This window comes from Pleurodeles waltl, chromosome 8 (genome assembly GCF_031143425.1).
Source record: "Pleurodeles waltl isolate 20211129_DDA chromosome 8, aPleWal1.hap1.20221129, whole genome shotgun sequence".
NCBI lineage: Eukaryota > Metazoa > Chordata > Amphibia > Caudata > Salamandridae > Pleurodeles > Pleurodeles waltl.
Genome location: NC_090447.1, coordinates 1379718832 through 1379740454, shown reverse-complemented (window position 1 = coordinate 1379740454; position 21623 = coordinate 1379718832). Strand labels below are relative to the sequence as shown.

Below are 21623 nucleotides of genomic sequence, written 5' to 3'. Positions count from 1 at the left end.
GAAACCAATGCTGGATCCCGGAAAGCTAAACATTTCTGAAAACTAGACAAAATTCTGAATTCAGCAAGGGGTCATTTGTGTAGTTCCTACAAGGTTTTCCTACAGGAAATTACCGGTGAAATAAAAAAATATTGAAATTGAGCTGAACAAAACAGCCATTTTTCTTTATGTTTTACTCTGTAACTTTTTCCTGCGATGTCAGATTTCTGAAAGCAATATACCGTTTTGTCTGCTGGACTCTTCTGGTTGCGGGGATATAAAGGGCTTGTAGGTTCATCAAGAACCCTAGGTACCCAGAGCCAATAAATGAGCTGCACCCTGCAGTTGTTTTTCATTCTATACTGGGTATACAGCAATTAATTTGCTGAAATATGAAGAGTGAAAAAGAGGTATCAAGAAAACCTTTGCATTTCCAAAATGGGATCAAGATAAGGTTTTGAGAAGCAGTGGTTATTTGCACATCTCTGAATTCCGAGGTGCCCATACTAGCATGTGAATTGCAGGGCCATTCTCAAATAGACGTCTTTTTTACACACTCTCTTATATTTGGAAGGAAAAAATGTAGAGAAAGATAAGGGGCAATAACACTTGTTTTGCTATTCTATGTTCCCCCAAGTCTCCCGATAAAAATGATACCTTACTTGTGTGGGTAGGCCTAGCGCCCGCGACAGGAAATGCCCCAAAACACAACGTGGACACATCCCATTTTTTGACAAAATACAGAGCTGTTTTTTGCAAAGTGCCTACCTGTAGATTTTGGCCTCTAGCTCAGCTGGCACATAGGTAAACCTACCAGACCTGTGCATTTATGAAAACTAGAGACCTAGGGGAATCCAAGAAGGGGTGACTCGTGGGGCTCTGACCAGGTTCTGTTACCCAGAATCCTTTGCAAACCTCAAAAAGTGGCTAAAAAAACAAGTTTTCCTCACATTTCGGTGACAGAAAGTTCTGGAATCTGAGAGGAGCCACAAATTTCCTTCCACCCAGCGTTCCCCCAAGTCTCCCGATAAAAATGATACCTCACTTGGGTGGGTAGGCCTAGCGCCCGCGACAGGAAATGCCCCAAAACACAACGTGGACACATCCCATTTTTTGACAAAATACAGAGCTGTTTTTTGCAAAGTGCCTACCTGTAGATTTTGGCCTCTAGCTCAGCCGGCACATAGGGAAACCTACCAAACCTGTGCATTTTTGAAAACTAGAGACCTAGGGGAATCCAAGATGGGGTGACTCGTGGGGCTCTGACCAGGTTCTGTTACCCAGAATCCTTTGCAAACCTCAAAAAGTGGCAAAAAAATCAAGTTTTCCTCACATTTCGGTGACAGAAAGTTCTGGAATCTGAGAGGAGCCACAAATCTCCTTCCACCCAGCGTTCCCCCAAGTCTCCCGATAAAAATGATACCTCACTTGGGTGGGTAGGCCTAGCGCCCGCGACAGGAAATGCCCCAAAACACAACGTGGACACATCCCATTTTTTGACAAAATACAGAGCTGTTTTTTGCAAAGTGCCTACCTGTAGATTTTGGCCTCTAGCTCAGCCGGCACATAGGGAAACCTACCAAACCTGTGCATTTATGAAAACTAGAGACCTAGGGGAATCCAAGATGGGGTGACTCGTGGGGCTCTGACCAGGTTCTGTTACCCAGAATCCTTTGCAAACCTCAAAAAGTGGCAAAAAAATCAAGTTTTCCTCACATTTCGGTGACAGAAAGTTCTGGAATCTGAGAGGAGCCACAAATTTCCTTCCACCCAGTGTTCCCCCAAGTCTCCCGATAAAAATGATACCTCACTTGGGTGGGTAGGCCTAGCGCCCGCGACAGGAAATGCCCCAAAACACAACGTGGACATATCCCATTTTTTTACAAAATACAGAGCTGTTTTTTGCAAAGTGCCTACCTGTAGATTTTGGACTCTAGCTCAGCCGGCACATAGGGAAACCTACCAAACCTGTGCATTTTTGAAAACTAGAGACCTAGGGGAATCCAAGATGGGGTGACTCGTGGGGCTCTGACCAGGTTCTGTTACCCAGAATCCTTTGCAAACCTCAAAAAGTGGCAAATAAAACAAGTTTTCCTCACATTTCGGTGACAGAAAGTTCTGGAATCTGAGAGGAGCCACAAATTTCCTTCCACCCAGCGTTCCCCCAAATCTCCCGATAAAAATGATACCTCACTTGGGTGGGTAGGCCTAGCGCCCGCGACAGGAAATGCCCCAAAACACAACGTGGACACATCCCATTTTTTGACAAAATACAAAGCTGTTTTATTGCAAAGTGCCTACCTGTAGATTTTGGCCTCTAGCTCAGCTGGCACATAGGGAAACCTACCAAACCTGTGCATTTTTGAAAACTAGAGACCTAGGGGAATCCATGATGGGGTGACTCGTGGGGCTCTGTCCAGGTTCTGTTACCCAGAATCCTTTGCAAACCTCAAAAAGTGGCAAAAAAAACACGTTTTCCTCACATTTCGGTGACAGAAAGTTCTGGAATCTGAGAGGAGCCACAAATTTCCTTCCACCCAGCGTTCCCCCAAGTCTCCCGATAAAAATGATACCTCACTTGGGTGGGTAGGCCTAGTGCCCGCGACAGGAAATGCCCCAAAACACAACGTGGACACATCCCATTTTTTGACAAAATACAGAGCTGTTTTTTGCAAAGTGCCTACCTGTAGATTTTGGCCTCTAGCTCAGCCGGCACATAGGGAAACCTACCAAACCTGTGCATTTATGAAAACTAGAGACCTAGGGGAATCCAAGATGGGGTGACTCGTGGGGCTCTGACCAGGTTCTGTTACCCAGAATCCTTTGCAAACCTCAAAAAGTGGCAAATAAAACAAGTTTTCCTCACATTTCGGTGACAGAAAGTTCTGGAATCTGAGAGGAGCCACAAATTTCCTTCCACCCAGCGTTCCCCCAAATCTCCTGATAAAAATGATACCTCACTTGGGTGGGTAGGCATAGCGCCCGCGACAGGAAATGCCCCAAAACACAACGTGGACACATCCCATTTTTTGACAAAATACAGAGCTGTTTTTTGCAAAGTGCCTACCTGTAGATTTTGGCCTCTAGCTCAGCCGGCACATAGGGAAACCTACCAAACCTGTGCATTTGTTAAAACTAGAGACCTAGGGGAATCCATGATGGGGTGACTCGTGGGGCTCTGACCAGGTTCTGTTACCCAGAATCCTTTGCAAACCTCAAAAAGTGGCAAAAAAAACAAGTTTTCCTCACATTTCGGTGACAGAAAGTTCTGGAATCTGAGAGGAGCCACAAATTTCCTTCCACCCAGCGTTCCCCCAAGTCTCCCGATAAAAATGATACCTCACTTGGGTGGGTAGGCCTAGCGCCCGCGACAGGAAATGCCCCAAAACACAACGTGGACACATCCCATTTTTTGACAAAATACAGAGCTGTTTTTTGCAAAGTGCCTACCTGTAGATTTTGGCCTCTAGCTCAGCCGGCACATAGGGAAACCTACCAAACCTGTGCATTTTTGAAAACTAGAGACCTAGGGGAATCCAAGATGGGGTGACTCGTGGGGCTCTGACCAGGTTCTGTTACCCAGAATCCTTTGCAAACCTCAAAAAGTGGCAAAAAAAACAAGTTTTCCTCACATTTCGGTGACAGAAAGTTCTGGAATCTGAGAGGAGCCACAAATTTCCTTCCACCCAGCGTTCCCCCAAGTCTCCCGATAAAAATGATACCTCACTTGTGTGGGTAGGCCTAGCGCCCGCCACAGGAAATGCCCCAAAACACAACGTGGACACATCCCATTTTTTGACAAAATACAGAGCTGTTTTTTGCAAAGTGCCTACCTGTAGATTTTGGCCTCTAGCTCAGCCGGCACATAGGGAAACCTACCAAACCTGTGCATTTTTGAAAACTAGAGACCTAGGGGAATCCAAGATGGGGGTGACTCGTGGGGCTCTGACCAGGTTCTGTTACCCAGAATCCTTTGCAAACCTCAAAAAGTGGCTAAAAAAACAAGTTTTCCTCACATTTCGGTGACAGAAAGTTCTGGAATCTGAGAGGAGCCACAAATTTCCTTCCACCCAGCGTTCCCCCAAGTCTCCTGATAAAAATGATACCTCACTTGTGTGGTTAGGCCTGGTGCCCGCGACAGGAATAGATCACACAACGGTCAATGTTGGTCCTTACGTGAGGCAGCTGTTGACCCTGGGGTGATCCATTCCTGACACAGGCACTAGGTGTAGGCACTCAAGTGGGGTAGTGTTTTTATCAGGACAGGTGAGGAGTCACTGGGTGGTAGGAATGTTGTGGATCCCAGCATATTCCTGTAGTTTGTGTGACAGAAATGCAAGAAAAATTGAGTTTTTTTTCCAACATTTCAGCTTTGCAGGGTATTCTGGGTAAGAAAACTTTGGGGAATCCACACAAGTCACACCTCTGTGGACTCCCCCGAATGTCTAGTTTCCAGAAATGTTTGGGTTTAGTGTGTTTCTCTATATGGCCGCCGAATCCAGGACCAAAAACACAGGTGCCTGCCTTACAAAACCAGTTTGTTTTGCCATAGATAATTTTGATGTCTCCACAATATGATTTGGGTGGTGGAATTTGGGGCTGAACTAAATTGGGGAGCTCCCAAGAGAGCACTCTCTCTCTCTCTCTCTCTCTGCTTGCCGCCGCATTCACCTTCTCTCTGGGTTGGCGTAACCCACTATTACCCAGTTGCACGAACAGCTTGCGAAGGGACAGCAGGACTGTCCTCATCACCTCCCTCATAATGTACTGGAAGAGGAGTTATCGAATGGGACTCCTCTGACTGAAAAATCACTCCCAGAGTCTGCGCCATTGTCCTATCCCTCAGATGCTGTCTCAGTATCTGATGTCTCAGTCTCTGATCCTATGTCAGAGCGGTCCTCTATAACCCGAGTGCAGGCAGCAGTCATCCATCAAGATGCCATCTCTGCTATTGGCTAAACTGTTGCTCTAAAACACTAGCCTACGTAGACAGTCACAAAATCGATGGTGTGTGTGAGATACGTGCAACAGTAGAGGCCACCTTACCTGCGCTTCTTCCCTCAATCAGCACGTACTTTCAAGACACTCAAAAAACACCTTGTCACATACCATTCGTCACAGTCTTTAGCACCTCCTGCGCCCAGTCCAACAATCATTATTGGTGCTCCCACTCCCTCCTCCTCGGATTCCCTCATTACCACTCAGCAAAAGTGTCCTTCATCTCTCCATAGCCGCCCTACACCCCGCACATACATTTCATTGGTATTATAGCGCAGGTAATGGCTGACTTTACTAATGTACTCAGCTATTTACATAAAATACAGATTTGCTCTTTGCAGTAGGCATATAAACCTTCTGCGCTTCTTTATGGCACTAAAACTGCCACTAGACAAGTCGGACCCTTTTCCCCCCAGGGAAACCACACACATATTGCCAAAAGTGATATATATATGACAGCCAACCACCTGAAACTCAACTCAAGCAAAACCGAAATAATCCTCTTTGGCCCACACAAAAACACCTGGGACCCCTCATGGTGGCCCACCACGCTAGGCCCTGCACCCACCCCCGCCAACCACGCACGCAACCTCAGCATCATCCTAGACTCCTCCCTCTCGATGACCCAACAAATCAACGCTCTCACCTCCTCATGCTTCAACACACTCCGTATACTGAAAAACATTCAAATGGATCCCCACAGAGACCAGAAAAACTGTCACTCACGCACTCATCAGCAGCAGGCTTGATTACGGAAACGGCCTCTACGCCGGCACCACTCTAAAACTCAAGTGCAAACTACGCGCATCCAGAACTCAGCAGCACGACTCATCCTCGACCTCCCCCGACACGAACACATCTCTCCACACCTCAAATCCCTCCACTGGCTCCCCACTGACAAAAGGATCACCTTCAAGATCCTCATCCTCGCACACAAATCACTCCACAACACAGGCCCTGCCTCCTCAACGAGAGTCACCTTCCACACCCCCACACGAAACGTCCGCTCAGCTGACCTCTCTCTCGCCTCTGTCCCCCGCATCAAACACACCACCACCGGGGGCAGATCCTTCTCCTACCTTGCACCCAAAACCTGGAACGCCCTCACAACCCACCTTCACAAGACCCAAAACCTACTTCTTTTCAGGAAGGGCCTCAAAACCTGGCTTTTCGAACAGTGAACCTCCCAGCCCCTTTCCCTCCCCCCGTCCCTTGAGACCCTCACAGGTGAGTAGCGCGCTTTATAAATCTTTGATATATATATAGATCTACCTCTATATATATATATATCTACCTACATAGATATATCTATAGATATATATCAATGTACATAGATATATCTATCTACATAGATATATATATATATAGATCTATATATATATATTTTTTTTTAGTTGGTGTATGGTTTCCTTGGGGGCCAAAAAATATTGCCCCCACAGGGGGTCACCCTGCCCACAGGCGACCCCCTGTCATTTTTTTTTTTTTGGGGGGGGGGGGAAATAAAAAATTCCCAGGGGGCACCTACCTTTTTTTTTTAATAAAAAAATATGCCCGGGGGGGGGGGGGGCGGGGGGGGCCCGTTTTCCGAGGGGGCCGCCCCCCCAAAGTGAAATCCCTGGCGTCTAGTGGTGTTTCCTGGCCCCCGATCGCAGCTGTGCTGCGATCGGGGGCCAGGAAACACTTTCAGAAGGCCTCGTAAGAAAGGGGAGACTCTCCCCTTTCTTACGAGGCCTTCGGAAACTGTTTCCTGGCCCCCGATCGCAGCTGTGCGAAACAGTTTCAGAAGGCCTCGTAAGGGGAGAGTCTCCCCTTTCTTACGAGGCCTTCTGAAAGTGTTTCCTGGCCCCCCGATCGCAGCACAGCTGCGATCGGGGGGCCAGGAAACCTGAAAGTGTTTCCTGGCCCCCGATCGCAGCACAGCTGCGACCGGGGGCCAGGAAACACTTTCAGGAAGGCCTCGTAAGAAAGGGGAGACTTTCCCCTTTCTTACGAGGCCTTCCCGAACGTGGGAAAGGCCGATTTCCCCATCAAAGCAGGAAGCGGCCGCAAGGCTGCTTCCTGCTTTGATGGGGAAAAAACCTTTGAAACGAAAGGGGCAGGTGGGGTGCGGGGGGAGACACGGAAGCTTCCGTGTCTCCCGGGGGAAGGTTTAAAAAAATAAATAAATCCTCGGGTACGACGCACCCGAGGATTTATTAATACCCTTCCTGGTGTCGCCCACTGGTCGTGACCCGCACCAGGGAGGGTGTGCGGGCGTCGGCCAGTGGCCGACGCCCGCATCCAACAGGTTAAGGGCTGCAGCATGTGTTGTGCCACCCTAAGGGACCCCTCACCTAACACATGCACACTGCCATTGCAGATTGTGTGCGTTGGTGGGGAGAAAAAGGCACAGTCAACATGGCATCCCCCTCAGGGTGCCATGCACACAAAACACTGCCTGTGGCATAGGTAAGTCACCCCTCTAGCAGGCCTTAAAGCCCTAAGGCAGGATGCACTATACCACAGGTGAGGGCATAGCTGCATGAGCAATATGCCCCTACAGTCTCTAAGTCCATTCCTAGACATTTTAAGTATATGGTCTGGGAGTTTGTCAAAACGAACTCCACAGTTCCATAATGGCTACACTGAATACTGGGAAGTTTGGTATCAAACTTATCAGAATAATAAACCCACACTGATGCCAGTGTTGGAGTTATTAAAAAATGAACACAGATGGCAACTTAAAGATGCACCCTGTATTCTAGCCAATCCTTCAGTGCAAGACTGACTGGTCTGTGCCAGCTTGCCACTGAGAGACGAGTTTCTGACCCCCTGGGATGAGAGCCTTTGTGCTCTCTGGGGCCAGAAACAAAGCCTGCATTGGGTGGAGGTGCTTCACACCTCCCCTCTGCAGGAACTGTAACACCTAGCGGTGAGCCTCAAAGGCTCAGGCTAAGTGTTACAATGCCCCAGGGCACCCTAGCTAGTGGAGATGCTCATCCCCTGGACAAAGCCCCACTTTTGGTGGCAAATTCAGAGGGATAATTAGGAAAAACAAGGAGGAGTCACCACCTCAGCCAGGATCACCACTAAGGTGTCCAGAGCTGAAGTGACCTCCTCCTTGCAGAATCCTCCATCTTGGTTTGGAGGACAGGGACCAATAGGGATAGGAATGTGCCCCCCTCCCCAAAGGGGAGGGGACACAAGGAGGGTGTAGCCATCCTCAGGGACAGTAGCCATTGGCTACTGCCCTGAGACCCCTAAAAGGCCCCTAAATCTTGTATTTAATGGCTCCCTGAACCAAGCTAGTCAGATTCCTGATGACCTCAAGAAAGAAGAAGGACTGCTGAGCTGAAAACCCCGCAGAGAAGAGAAGGAGACAGCAACTGACTCGGCCCCAGCGTTACCGGCCTGTCTCCTGCTTCGAAAAGCTGCAAGAAAAGAAGCAATGCGTTCTGCAGGACCAGCGACCCCTGAAAAGCCTCCAGGGGACTGTAAACAAACTCCCGTGGACAGCAGACCTGACAAAAAAAAGACCAAGAAACTAACTTTAAAGGGACTCTCACCTCACTCCAGAAGAGTGAGTCCAACTAATCTGCACCCGACACCCCCAGCCCGTGTCCAAAGAAACCAACTATCCAGAGAGGACCCCCAGATGACTCAGACGACGTGTCCACCCTGGACTGACCTCTAGGCACCCCCACGACGACGTCTGCAGAGGGAATCCCGAGGACCCCCCTAACCGCGACTGCCCGGGATGAAGATATCTGTCGCCCGGAGAAGCACTGCACCCACAACCCCCAGGCCCGAGAGAAACCGACCACCGGTGCAGCAACGACCAGCAGGCGGCCTTCACCCTTCCCCAGTTGGTGGCTTGCCCGAGAGGCCCCCCTGTGCCCTGCCTGCAGCTCCTAAATGACCCCTGGGTCCCTCCACAGAGTTCTATTGAGAACCCGATGCCCTGTTTGCACACTGCACCCGGCCGCCCCTGTGTGGTTTTTGTGCCTACTTGGGGCCTCTGCAGTACTCCTCCAAACCCCCCTGGTCTGCCCTCCGACAACACGGGTACTTACCTGCAAGCAGACTGGGACCGGAGTACCCCCTGTCTCAACAGGGGCCCACGTTATTTTGGCTCCTGTTTGACCTGTGCACCTGACTGGCCCTGTGTTGCTGGTGCTGGGTGTTTGGGGTTACCTTGAACCCCCGACGGTGGGCTACCTATGCCCTGGAGACTGAACCCGTAAGTGTTGTACTTACCTCAGAAACTGTACTGAACTTACCTCCCCCAGGAACTGTTGAAAATTGCAGTGTCCACTTTTAAAATCTCTTTTTGCCATTTTAAAGAAAACTGTGTACAATATTGATTCTGTTCAAAGTCCTAAGTATTACTATACAAAGTACATTTCATTTGATGTACCTACCTGCTAAATGAATCTTGTGGTTCTAGAAATAAATTACCAAAACAATATTTTTCTATATAAAACCTATTGGCCTGGAGTTAAGTCATTGAGTGTGTGTTTTCACTTATTGCTTGTGTGTTTACAACAAAAGCTGAACACTACCCTCTGATAAGCCTAACTGCTCGACCACACTACCACAAATAGAGCATTAGTATTATCTATTATTGCCTCTGTCAAGCCTCTTGGGGAGCCCCTGGACTCTGTGCACACTATATCTCATTTTGATATAGTATTTACAGAGCCAGCTTCCTACACCTGCATTATGATGTCTTTTTCTGGATTGAAAGTTGTTAACAAGGCCGTACAGTCGTGATTTCGCTGAATAATAAGTGCTATGTGCAGCTACACTCTGTATTCCTAATTCTGCTTTACATCTCCCACCTGAACCACAACTGCACTGTCTTCTCTGACCTCCAAGGCACAATTACTTAATCTTTCAATTTGGCCCACAAAACTTTGCCATAGGCATAAATCTCTTCCTACCACCACGGTGGAGCTCTGCTTTTCAACCGTGAGATTTATGTTTCTCAGTGTCTCACTTCTTCCCTGAAAAAATCGAATGTTACTTGCTTTTTTAGGGACACTAAATCTCTCTACGTTGACTGTAATTACACTCCTTTACCTTCACCTGTACAGACCTTGTCTTATTCTTCTCTCTTTACTATTACTGAGATAGAATTACTGCTGTTTGTTATTGAATTCGGATCTCTGTTAAATCCTTCTCCACCTACCGTGATTATTGGGGCTGTCTGTGCTATCAGCCCCACATAAACCTATCTTTGTGATCTCTCCATCACAAAAGCCACTGACTCCACCAAAACAGGAAAAAAGCCATGTTCGTGCCTCTGTTAAATAAACTGTCAGGAGATCCATCTATCGTCATTATTATTATTTTGCCATATACATTTCTTGCCCTTCCCTCTAACTTATTAAAAACACATCAACAAACAACTGTCCAACCACGTTAATTCTCAGTCACCTCTTGATCCTTCTCTGTCCGGCTTCCTGTCTCTCCATTGCATGGAGTTTGCTCTAATTGCCATAGTGGATGATCTCAGGATGATGGTGGATCAAGGTGGATGTGCCACCAGGGTCCTTCTTGATCTATCTGCCACGTTATGTTTGATGCAGTGTTTCAAGGGCATGACCATGCTTAGCTATTTTTTTCCTTGCTCAATGCTAACAAGCTATTCATCTTCCCCGTTCTGTCTTGTAGAGTTCCCCCGGGCTCTCCTCCGAGCCCCGGCCTCCTTTGCATATTTTTTCCCTCCTGCCTCAATTTATGTATTCCTGTGACCGTTTGGTGACGTTATATGCGGACTATACTCAGCTATTCCTTCCACGTGATCGAAATACCACCCTGTTTCATTCGAAATAGTGTATTTGACATTCAAATGTAGCTTCCTGGATGGGTAAAATCTGGTCAAAACTCAATTACAAAAATAAAGACAGATTGTGAGCAGCCCTTCATTTATCTTGGCCTCACACTGGCTCCTTGTGAAATGTTGAAAATCAGGGTTTAATCTTTGAATGTGCCTTATTATTCTCTGCCCAGATCCAAAACGTTGCTTCAAACTGCAATTAGTGCATCCATAAAATCTAAAACTTTCCCCCATTTGATTGCCAGAATACCCTGGTTACGGCTTTTATTCTGTTGCGCTTAGATTATGGGAACTTTATCTTGGCTCCCTCTGTTTCTGATTAGACAATCCAGATCGTACAAAATGCAGCAGCCTATTTACTTTTTCAGCTTCATTGATTATCTCCAGTCGTGCATCCCAAAAAGAATATTTGCTTTAGCCATTGGGCATTTCCTGGTACGTGTCCTTCTTATACCCACTAAGCTTAAGATCTACAAATCATCTCAACCCTTTCATACTTCTACTGGAAACATTTTGTGGTACCTAAGACACAGAAGCCCACTGAAGCAGGATCCTCTATCTCCTGTCTGGATTTCCAATATTCTAAGTCTAATATTAAAGCTTCATATGGAAAGCAGTTTTCTGGCATTCTGTACAGAGTTAAAAACAATTTGTTCATTAATGCCATGGTTCTCATCCTGAGGTCCTATATTCACCACTTAGCACCAGGACACTCCACTGGGTACCAGGATGCTTTACAAAATCACAAATCAGCTAAAGTTCTAGAACACACTTAGGGCCGCATTACGAGTTGGGTCATTTCATATGGAGCAATAACTCTGGGTGAAATAGCTAAACTCCCCACAACAAGTGTGCCTGGGCCTGGAATTACTGGCTACCAAAACTACGGACCGGATAACTCCACGCCACAAGACACCGGCCTGTGAAACGTGTTGCAGGACAGAAGCATTGCCAGATTCCTGCCTGCTACCAGTAACAGTCCTGGGGGAGCAGCCAGTGCTCACCATGGACAGACATAAGTTTGTCTTTCACCCTTGCACCACCCACCAGCATACCTACAGACATTTTTCACCTGCTTAGAGCAGGCAGAAATTGTCGGTTTTTTGGGGGTAAAACGGTGAAAAACTGCCTGATGCCCGACAAAGCATGTGGTACATCTGGGTCCACATAGTTATTCCCATTTTGGGGAAAAACTCATAAAGACAGGACTTTGCTGAGGAGAAACAAGATGGTAATTTAAAATCCAGCTATCTAGTATCACCACAGCAAAGGCCAGTTCACTCGACTTGAGGCCTGTAAGACATTGGGTTATTAGTTGAGAGGGGAGAGAGCCGCCCTTCTCAAGTACTAATCAGAAACCATGCGAGGGTGAATAACACAAGTCACTAATTAAACCTGTACTTAACCTTCTGTAGCTTGGCACAAAAGTAGATGGGCATAATTTAGAGGCAATGTGCAAAATATTTATGCAGCCCTTAAACAGTAATAAAGTGAAAACAGAACACAAGTAAAATCCTACATCAATTTAGAAAAATAGAGAACATTTTCTGAAATAAAATGACACCATAACAACAAAACTCCAATACATGGAAGTGCATATATGATTTTTTTAAATTTGAAGCAAACATAGTGCAGAAAAATAGGAAGCCCCAACCACAGTTATCTGGTAGCACTAGACTGGGTCAAAGTCAAAAGTTAAGGACATTCATGAGGGAGTGCTAGTCAGACACAGTGACCAGGTTCATGCCAGTAGAAAGTTTACCTTCGCACTTAGAAACTTTTTTGGAGAAAGTCCTTGTGGATGGGGCCTTTGGCAGGTTGGGCTGCAGGCTGGATCTAGAGAGGGTGTTTTAGACAGCAGGTTGCTGAAGTTGGAACTTTGCATTTGTGGGTACAGCAAGGAGGTTGTTGACGCCACGAAGAGCTGGCCAACGATGAGAACTTTGCGTTGGTGGGAAACGTGCAGCGGTTGTTGTTGACATGTAGAGCATTGTGTGGGCCAGGTCGGGAGTCTTCATTCAGGAAAGTCTCATCTGCAGCTAGATGCAATTTTTGTGTTGGCCTTAGTGAACTCTGTTTGCATTCGTGAAGAGACTGGGAATGGTTGTTGTGGAAGTGAGGAACTCTGCACAGGTCATCCAGCCAGATTAATCCGATTGGCGATTTGTCGATGAGGGCTGTTGTTTCAGCAGTGTTCTGGTATGACCCTCTGTTTTTGCGGAGGAAAAGTTCAGAAAAAGTTTCTACATTTCCAGTTTTGTAGTTTTTAAACTGGAGGCACACTATAGCACCATCCAAGACTCCAGGACCTGGGGCGCACCTTTTGGGGTTAGGATTACTCCAGCAGAGGCCAATAGCAGTGCCCAGGGCAGTTTCAGTTGGAAATGGTCAGCAGAAAAGTTGCAGAAGATGGCCTGTGGTAGCTTGTTGTATCCACATAGCTCACACAGAAGGTCAGTCAACTGAACCTTGGAGTGACTTCTGTGGTATAGATGTAAAGCAAGCATGTCCAGTCTTCCTTCAGGCTTCAGACATCGGGGCAGTCCTTCTGAGTCTCCATCGGTCCAGAAATGGTCTGAATTCAGGGTCTGAGGGTGCCACTTTTATACCCAGTGCCAGCTTGTAGAGGGGGCACCACTTTGTCTAACTCTAAAACTGGTTGTAGTCAGTTCTCCCCTTTCCCCTGAGTTTGGCTCAAGTCTGTCTGCAGTTGCCATTAACAGGGTAGGAGTCTTCTGAACTTAGAAAGGGGCTAGGTACAGCCCTCAGTATGCCTTCTGAAGCTCATGAAGGGGCTGGATACAACACCCCTGGGAACAAAGGTGTGTTTATAGATTAAAAAGTCCATGACTATGACAACATTGTGAGATGAGGTAACCATAAGGTGAAGAATGCAAACATGCCAAGGCACATAGCAAACATGGATTGGAGTCACATTCTTTTAGAAAACGGAATGCATCTTCTTCCCAACAGCATTAACATCCCCACTAGTAACTCTCATGTTTTCTGGTATATTTTCAAATACAAAGTGTGCCTACAGTAGCATGTCAGTCCCACCATCCTACCAGAGAGACAAATAACCAGTAACACTTAGGACGAGAACTTACTTTCCCTTGTGATGGCAGTGTGCTCACCTTCACAAGTCTGGAGTGAATATATCACGTATGGCTATTGCACCTCTTCTAAAAGTTGTTTTGTCTACAGTATGTGTCTACCTTCCTCAATGGGACATCCAGCATGCATTCAATTTATTTATTATGTTTTACGTAAGGGTTATAATAGCTTTCACTCATGTTTTTGTCTGCTTGTCATGGTTTCAATTGCAGGGTTATAATCCCATACATATTTGTCAAGATATGGTGTAAAAATGTATGCTTTCTAACATTACCAGGAATCACTTATTGCTTTATATTTTATTCCTTCTACGCACTAATAGGTGCTTGACTAATGACGCAACATAAGACCGCATGAATATATGTATTTGTTTGCCCTGACACTCACACAGACATTAGGGACAGGACTAGGCTTTAAAATTTAATTTCCAAATGTCCTTATGAAACCCTAGGACCCTAAGAGGCCATTATGAAAGGCTGAAACATGTAGACGAGATAGATGTAAGGATTCTAATCCCCCTAGAAACACCTATAATTCACAGCTTTACCCTTGTCTGTGATACCCAATATTAATGGGATACTGGGGTATCTCTAGGCATTTTTATTCATCTCATTCATTATTCCACAATATCTAAAAGTGTTCTCTGGAATATGGTTGCGCCCATCCCGGTTTCTAGGGACCAGGATGAGACCTGATGATGAAGCATTACACTAACAGGGTGTGAGTGTCCAACAAACAACTAAGCAATTGTTTGTGGAACTTGACTGAACTTCTTGAATAAGTAACTGAGTAATATAAGGGTGCAGGATAATTTAGTATGAGAAGAAGAGGAAGAGTTTTTCTTGCTCACAATAAAAGTATTATACTTAGTTCTCTCTGCCCTCCTTTCTGGCGTGTGTATTCATATAACCCAGGAGGATTCCATTAGGCAAAAGCTTTATTTTGTCAGGTTGAAATGGCAGTTTTTAAACTGCACACACAGGGTAAAATGGCAGGTCCGAGATATGCTACTTTAGAGCGTGGTATAATAGGTGCTGCAGCCCACTAATAGCATTTAATTTACAGGTCATGGGAACATGCATTCCCACCTGCTAGGGAATTATAGGTAAATTAAATGTATCAATCAGGTTATACCAATATTACCATGTTTGGAAGGGAGAGCACAAGCACTTTACCACTGATTAGCAGATGTAAAGTCTGCAGAGTCCTAAGTCCAATAAAAACGAGTTCAGCAAATTAGGGTAGTGAAGGCAAAAAGTCTGGGAGATTATCATACAAAAGATGGTAATTTCCAATTAGGAGTAGATTTACTACTCTTTGTGCAGGGGCACACACTGCATCATATTTGTTATATGTTATTCCATAGGCAGTATGCTCTAAATACCTTGATATGGCTTAATCAAAATTGGTGCAGTTTTCTGTAGTTGTCTTTGGTGTCTTTGCTGGCCCAGGTCTTGGCTTTTGGAGTTACCCAAAGATCTCTTTGTACCAGTTTCTTTGGTGGCACCATCCAAATAAAAGTTGTCTTGTGCTATAGGATTCTCAATAAATAGCTCCAGCCTGGTCACAGTGTTTCCTACTTCATTCACCAGCCTCAATCAGTAGACCCAATTGTCACTTTTGGCTCCAGGCCTAGGATGGACTCTTATCAGGAACTTCAGAGCTGGGCACTCGCCAAATGTCAGGAAGAATCAACTGGTGTGGGAGGTCAAAGGGTAAGAAGCAGGAATCTCCTCAGGCATAGGAAGGTTACCATAGGGTGTCACAGGATGTTTATCCCTGATCAGGTTCTGAATCCAATTTATGAAAAATGCAGATAGTGTGCCACTGGGAATACTGCAATGGAGTGTGGTCTCTAGTAGGGATTTAAAAACCATTGCTAAGCCAGTTCTTGATCTGTACATGAGAATGTGGGAATTGTGAATTCCTCCAGCACTTCATGTCACGACTTGCAAGAGATGCTTGCCGCCACTCCCATTCACCTCTGGTCCTGGTCATTATTGCTTTTCCCATCCAAAGGGCATTGCTACACAGTATGTGGTCCACAAAGGCATAAGAGGAATTATGCTGCACAGACCTGGGACTGTCATATGTGCGCTGGCCAAATGTAAACCACTGCCTACTATCAGCAGAACAGCCAATCCTGTCCTTATGCAGGCACCCCGAAAGCTGTGACTATGCCCCATGAGAATGGCAGGCTACCGCAGAATATGTGGATCCACTGATGGATGCAAGGAACCCACAGTCTATAAAAGACAAAACAAGGGAGTTGCCAGGTGCTTGGCTATCGTCTCAGTTGATGAGAGGAAGCATTTGCTTGTTACTTGAGAAAACCTCAAAGTTGTGCCGTAACAACTGTCTTTTGGGCCTCCACAGTAGAGTATGCCGTTCTTGTGAGAACTAATCTAATTGCTGTTTCAAATTATGGAGCATTAACAACTACTGAGAGGCTGGCATGATTTGCATTTATTAAAGCAATTATGGAACAAAAGGCCTGATGTACAAAAGTATTTTGTATTCGCATAGCCTGAGATTTGCAAAACCACAGGGTTTCTGACAGCAAAATATCTTTTTACTATTTACAAAAGCCCTTTAATGAGTTGGAAAAGTCTTTCTTTCAAACTTGTAAAATGAGTTTTGTGACCCTATCTGAATTGCAATAGGAGTGTGTGTGAAAGAGGCGTCCTATTCCTATCTGCGAATAGCAGAGTAATGATCCAATGGTTTATGACGGCATTAATGGTCACCAATCACTGATCAGCCAAGGATACCACACGGGGTGATATCTAATTTGCAAAGGGGACACCTTCCCTGTGGGACATCTTCCTCTTTGGGAATTTAGTGTGGGGTGAGGGGTGTTCTCAAAGGAAGGAGGCTGAGGTCTAGAGAATCACTCCCTGCTCTCCCCAATGATCTCCAAAATGGTAAACTTTTTTTTTATGAAGAAGCACGGTCCCTTTAAGAGACATGGGCTGCTTTGAAAAAAAAAAATCTGATTGGGGAATGCAAATGCAGACACAAAGGTTTGCTGTCCCTTGCCAGTACTCCATCCTTGCATTCACAGCCAATTGCACCTGGTCGCTAACTGCAACTTGCCTAATTAATAGTCATAAGCAATGCCGTTTTATGACCCCCCCTATAAATATACATTTTCCTTTGAGACCTATTAGTACATAGGTTGCATCACAAACTTTACTCCAGTGTGCAGACCTGCCAGTGAGCAAACTGCACATCTTATCTATACCTTAACTAGTCAATTAATGAAAAGTGATATCATATGCAGCACCTTTCACTCTTTAATAGGAAATAACTGAAAAACAAGATATCATACAATTTAGAGTAATTTCAAGCGTATAGCTTTCTAAGTGCATAATGCAGGATTTCCAACATTTATAACTATGGGTCTCACTCAAATATGGGGAGTATTAGAAAATCCTCTGATTTTTCGAGAAAGTAGCAAATGCTCTTTGGGACAATTCTCCACTGGTGAAGTATCCTCTGGCTGATTTATGCCAACATATTATCATTATGGTTTCTCACAGCCATGGTTCTTGGTCGTTGATTTCCTGCACATGTAACTTTTCTTGCATTTAAAAAAAATACAGAATTGTTTGTTCATATCTTTCACTACATTGTTTCTAAGATCACCAACAAAATTCATTACTGATTTATGCAGTCATTCTTTGCATACGTCCTTACGTACATCCTTTACATACGTCATTACTGGTAGAATTCGTTAGTGATAAAAATAAGACAAGCAAGCTTTGCACAGAGCAGATGTGTAACACGTCACACGTCCATGACGTGCATCTAGCCTGTTACCTCATTGCAGTAAAATCTGCGTATACTATGTGTATGAAGCTGCTTAATTCAGTGTGTGCCTGTATTGCCATCTCTGAGGCATCTGTATGTAAATCTTTGTTTCCTGTTGTGTCCTCATGCTTCAGAACAACAAATAGCCTTGAACTCAACCCACGAGTAATGGGCTTTCAGGTGCCCGATTTCTTCAGCACTCAATTGGTGTTTACTGTTTCTTGGCTTCATTCTTTGCCTTCCCAGCCACCAGTGGTTGGCTGTGATTCCAAAAGGACATGCAAATGTTTCTCATTTCTACCTTCTTCTTCAAACTTCCTCTAACTGCACAATTCTTTCGATGAGTCCTCCATTACTCCTTTCACTTTCAAGGCGTCCCATCCAGCCAACCTGCAAATAATGTTCATTTATATATACTCCAATCATCATACATTAAACTTTCTCCTAGCAATTGTCCTTTGGCTTTCTCTAATGACAACATTGACAGTTCTCACCAACTATTTCAAATGTTCTCCGTTCCAGAGCTGCTTCTACCTCACATATAATGGAGCCACATTTAAGTGGCCATTTATATACACATCAAGTGTTGCAGTATTTTCTAACAGCTGTTCTCCATAACCTCAGCCTCGGTGTCTGGTGATCCTTTGCTTCCTTAGATCCACTTGCAAGCCTTCCTTGGGCCACATAACCCTCACAGGAAATCTGATCATCCAAACATTTACATTACTGTTACATTTCAGTCGATCATCTAAGTCCTTTTTAGCATCCTTATGGTGTGCTGGCAAACTCTTCAAGCTAGGTTTGGTCCCATAGGCCTCTCAAACTCAAATATCTTTAAAATTCCCATATCTTCCTCAGGTGATCTCTGGTAATTCACTAGACTGTGGGCCTGATTAAGAGTTTGGCGGACGAGTTACTCCGTCACCAACGTGATGAATATCCCGTCCGCCATTTTACAATTCCCATAGGTATAAAGGGGTCCTAAGACGGCGAACGGGGTATCCGTCACGTTTGTGATGCAGTAACCCCATCCGCCACACTCTAAATCAGGCCCAATGTTTCTTGATTCTGATCTGATCCTTAGTAGCTGCTGTTGAATTTCTATTTCTCTCAAACGCACTTTGACTGTGTGCTACTTTGCTACTATAAGCAGTTTCCTAGCACTTCCCCCGACTTGTGTTTGTGTCTCTCAGGCATCTGGTCTCATTCCACTCACATGCACATTGTTGTCTTCCTTACACATAAGTGTTCCTTGTCTTCTAAACAACAAGGAGCTTCTTGCACAGCTGGGTAATCCTGATCCTCCAAAGACCATCCTTTGTGTGCTTCTTCCCATTTAGGTATCCTTCCTTTAAACAACCAGCCACCCCCAGAAAACAATTATATCAAATAAAAAAGTACGAAACATCAAGAACATACTGCAAAACCATAGATGATGGTAATACGATTTATGCTATTTCCTTTCCTTTCCTAATTATAATAATAACGTTTTTAAAATCAGAAGTATCTACAATCATCCATAAGAAAACATGCATGTGTCAGGGTAAACACAGTTTCACAGCCTGGATGGCAAATGTTAGACCATGAATCACCAAAATGTACGTTGCACCCACAGTTTCCACCACTCCAGGAGTGTAGATTTACCATTTCCAGTAATTCACAAACCGTCCTAAGTGTAATCCTAGAAAGGGTTCGTGAATTCCTGATTACATCTGTGCTAGGCAACTTCTCATCTGCATCCGCATAAAGCGTACAACTGTACTTCCAAAATACCTCGGTATTAGTACAGTTGTCGGTTTTTTAAATTTAAGGCAAAATATTTTGCCTCTGTAAAAACAATCCCCTACAGCCACACCAATGTTGGTGGTGTTTACTTCTCATTCCCATGGGGTTTACTCCTACACTTGTCAGGAGTAAATATCTAAATAATTCCAGGATGGAACTTGATCGTGGACAAGGCCTCGAGCTTCTAGTGCTTTCTAGAGCAGTTAGAGATTTGCTCGTGTAATATACTAATTTACCGAGGCAATATCACATTACAAGTGTAAATACACCATTCAGGTATTACAAAAGTGCATCTGCAGATGAAGCCCTTCGCACCTATACATTGAATTTACACGTCTGTGTGAATCGGACCCTTAGTGTTTTTTCTTTAAAAGCCACACTTCCTCCCATGAGGTGTAAATTGCAGAAATACCCGCTGATATCAAACAGGAAGGAGCAGTTGTATAATGGAAAAATCTTTATTCATTGAATGAAGGCGCATTCCTTACATTTCTGCTCCTAAACACACAGCCATTACTGGACTCATGTACCCTGTTGGGAAGCGCTTCCTGTAGCACCAGCAGAGATTACTCTCGCATGGAAACGCTCTGCATTGTTTCTGCAACACATTCCTCACGGGGCGCTGAGGCAGTAAACTTATATCCACTGAATGGGCACCAATCTGCCTGCATACTTTGTGTTTACAGTAAGAACATTTTACAGCATTCCATACCATTCGCAACACTTCAGCGTTAGTCCTGTTAGGTTTCCATAATACTACAAAATTTACAGTCAATAAATAAAAAATCCCACGGGCGCATTACCACATCTGCCAGGAGCTGCTGCTGCAGAAGAAGTTGCTGTTTCTGCTCCATCATTTGCCGCTGCAGGGCCTGCTTCTTTTCCATTATTACGTGAGACTGCTGGGAGCTGCTCAGGAAGCCGCTGCCGGGGTTTGGGGCGGGGCAGGCGTTGGGCCCGGGGCTCGAGCCTGCGCCCTGGCCTACTGCGGAGTGCTGGTCCTGAGGAAGAAGCAAAGGGTCTGTCAGCGCGGGCCCCACGTGACCAGTTGCATCGAAGCTAAACACAGTAGAATGTCCCATTGAGTCAAGCGCTCGCCGCTCAAACATGCGGTCATCTGCAGGTCACAAGTTCGAATCATGGCAAAGGTTTCATCCCCTGAGGCGAGTAAACCGAGCACCATTAAATTAGTTCTGGACACCTGCCAAGTATATCACTCCGAAATGACAGAGATAAGTATGAGGTGTAATCAGTGCTTTAAATGGGCCGGTACTCTCCGGTACTGAGTACCGGCACTTTTTTATTTTGAGAGGGAGAGTACCGGCACATCTCAAGAAAACCGCAATACTTTTAATTGGAGAGTACCGGCACTTCTCAGAAACAAGAAGGTACTCTGGTACAGAGTACCTGCACTTCTATTTTTCCATTTAAAGCACTGGGTGTAATGTAACAAATATTATAAGTCTGTCTCACGCTACCGTACCAAACGACCCAAAGAAAGTGGCATTGTACACAATGCCAAGCTGGCAGACCAGGGTTGTGCTTACCAAACCTGATACAGGGAACAGGCCTCCTAGGGTGGTCTGGGCGGCAGAGGCTCCTTCCATGGTTGGGTGCGCTTGGGCGGAGGAATCCCAGTCCCACCCAACCCCGGAAGCAGGCCCCAGGGAGACACACATGTATTTGAATATTTCATTCGTTCTTCTACTGAACGGCCTGTAAAAACCTACGCATTTGTGTGCTAATATGTGGGTGGAAAAGCAGTGCTTAATTTGTGCTAGTTGTAGCCGGTGCTTGGCACCGGCCCTTATTTTTGAGGGTCGGAGCTTATTCTTCTGCCTCAAGCATTTGTTGCGAGCAAAAGAGACATATGGGAAAGGCGGGTGAAGGGAAAAACGAAAAAGCGTCACAACGGGAGAAAGCAGAAAGCTGCAGGGGTGAGCTGAAGGGGCAGGGAGTGGCTTTATAGAGATTGAAGAGGCCCGAGATGGCTTCAGGATTACGCTGCTTCAGTATTCCCTGTGCGCACATTTAATTGTAGCACCTGCGTATTTAAAAGGAGGGCTTTGGGCACCGGCACATTTTTATTTACAAATTAAGCACTGTGGAAATG

General features: G+C 45.4%; 1 protein-coding gene across 1 annotated transcript in view; it reads right to left on the bottom strand.

Moving 5' to 3' along the window:
- MAML2 (mastermind like transcriptional coactivator 2) overlaps window positions 1-21623 on the bottom strand; it is a 496815-nt gene that overhangs the window by 9267 nt on the left and 465925 nt on the right. Inside the window, exon 3 of the mRNA XM_069202396.1 lies at window positions 20314-20511. Coding sequence (XP_069058497.1) covers window positions 20314-20511 — 198 coding nt within the window. The remainder of the gene's footprint in view (window positions 1-20313; window positions 20512-21623) is intronic.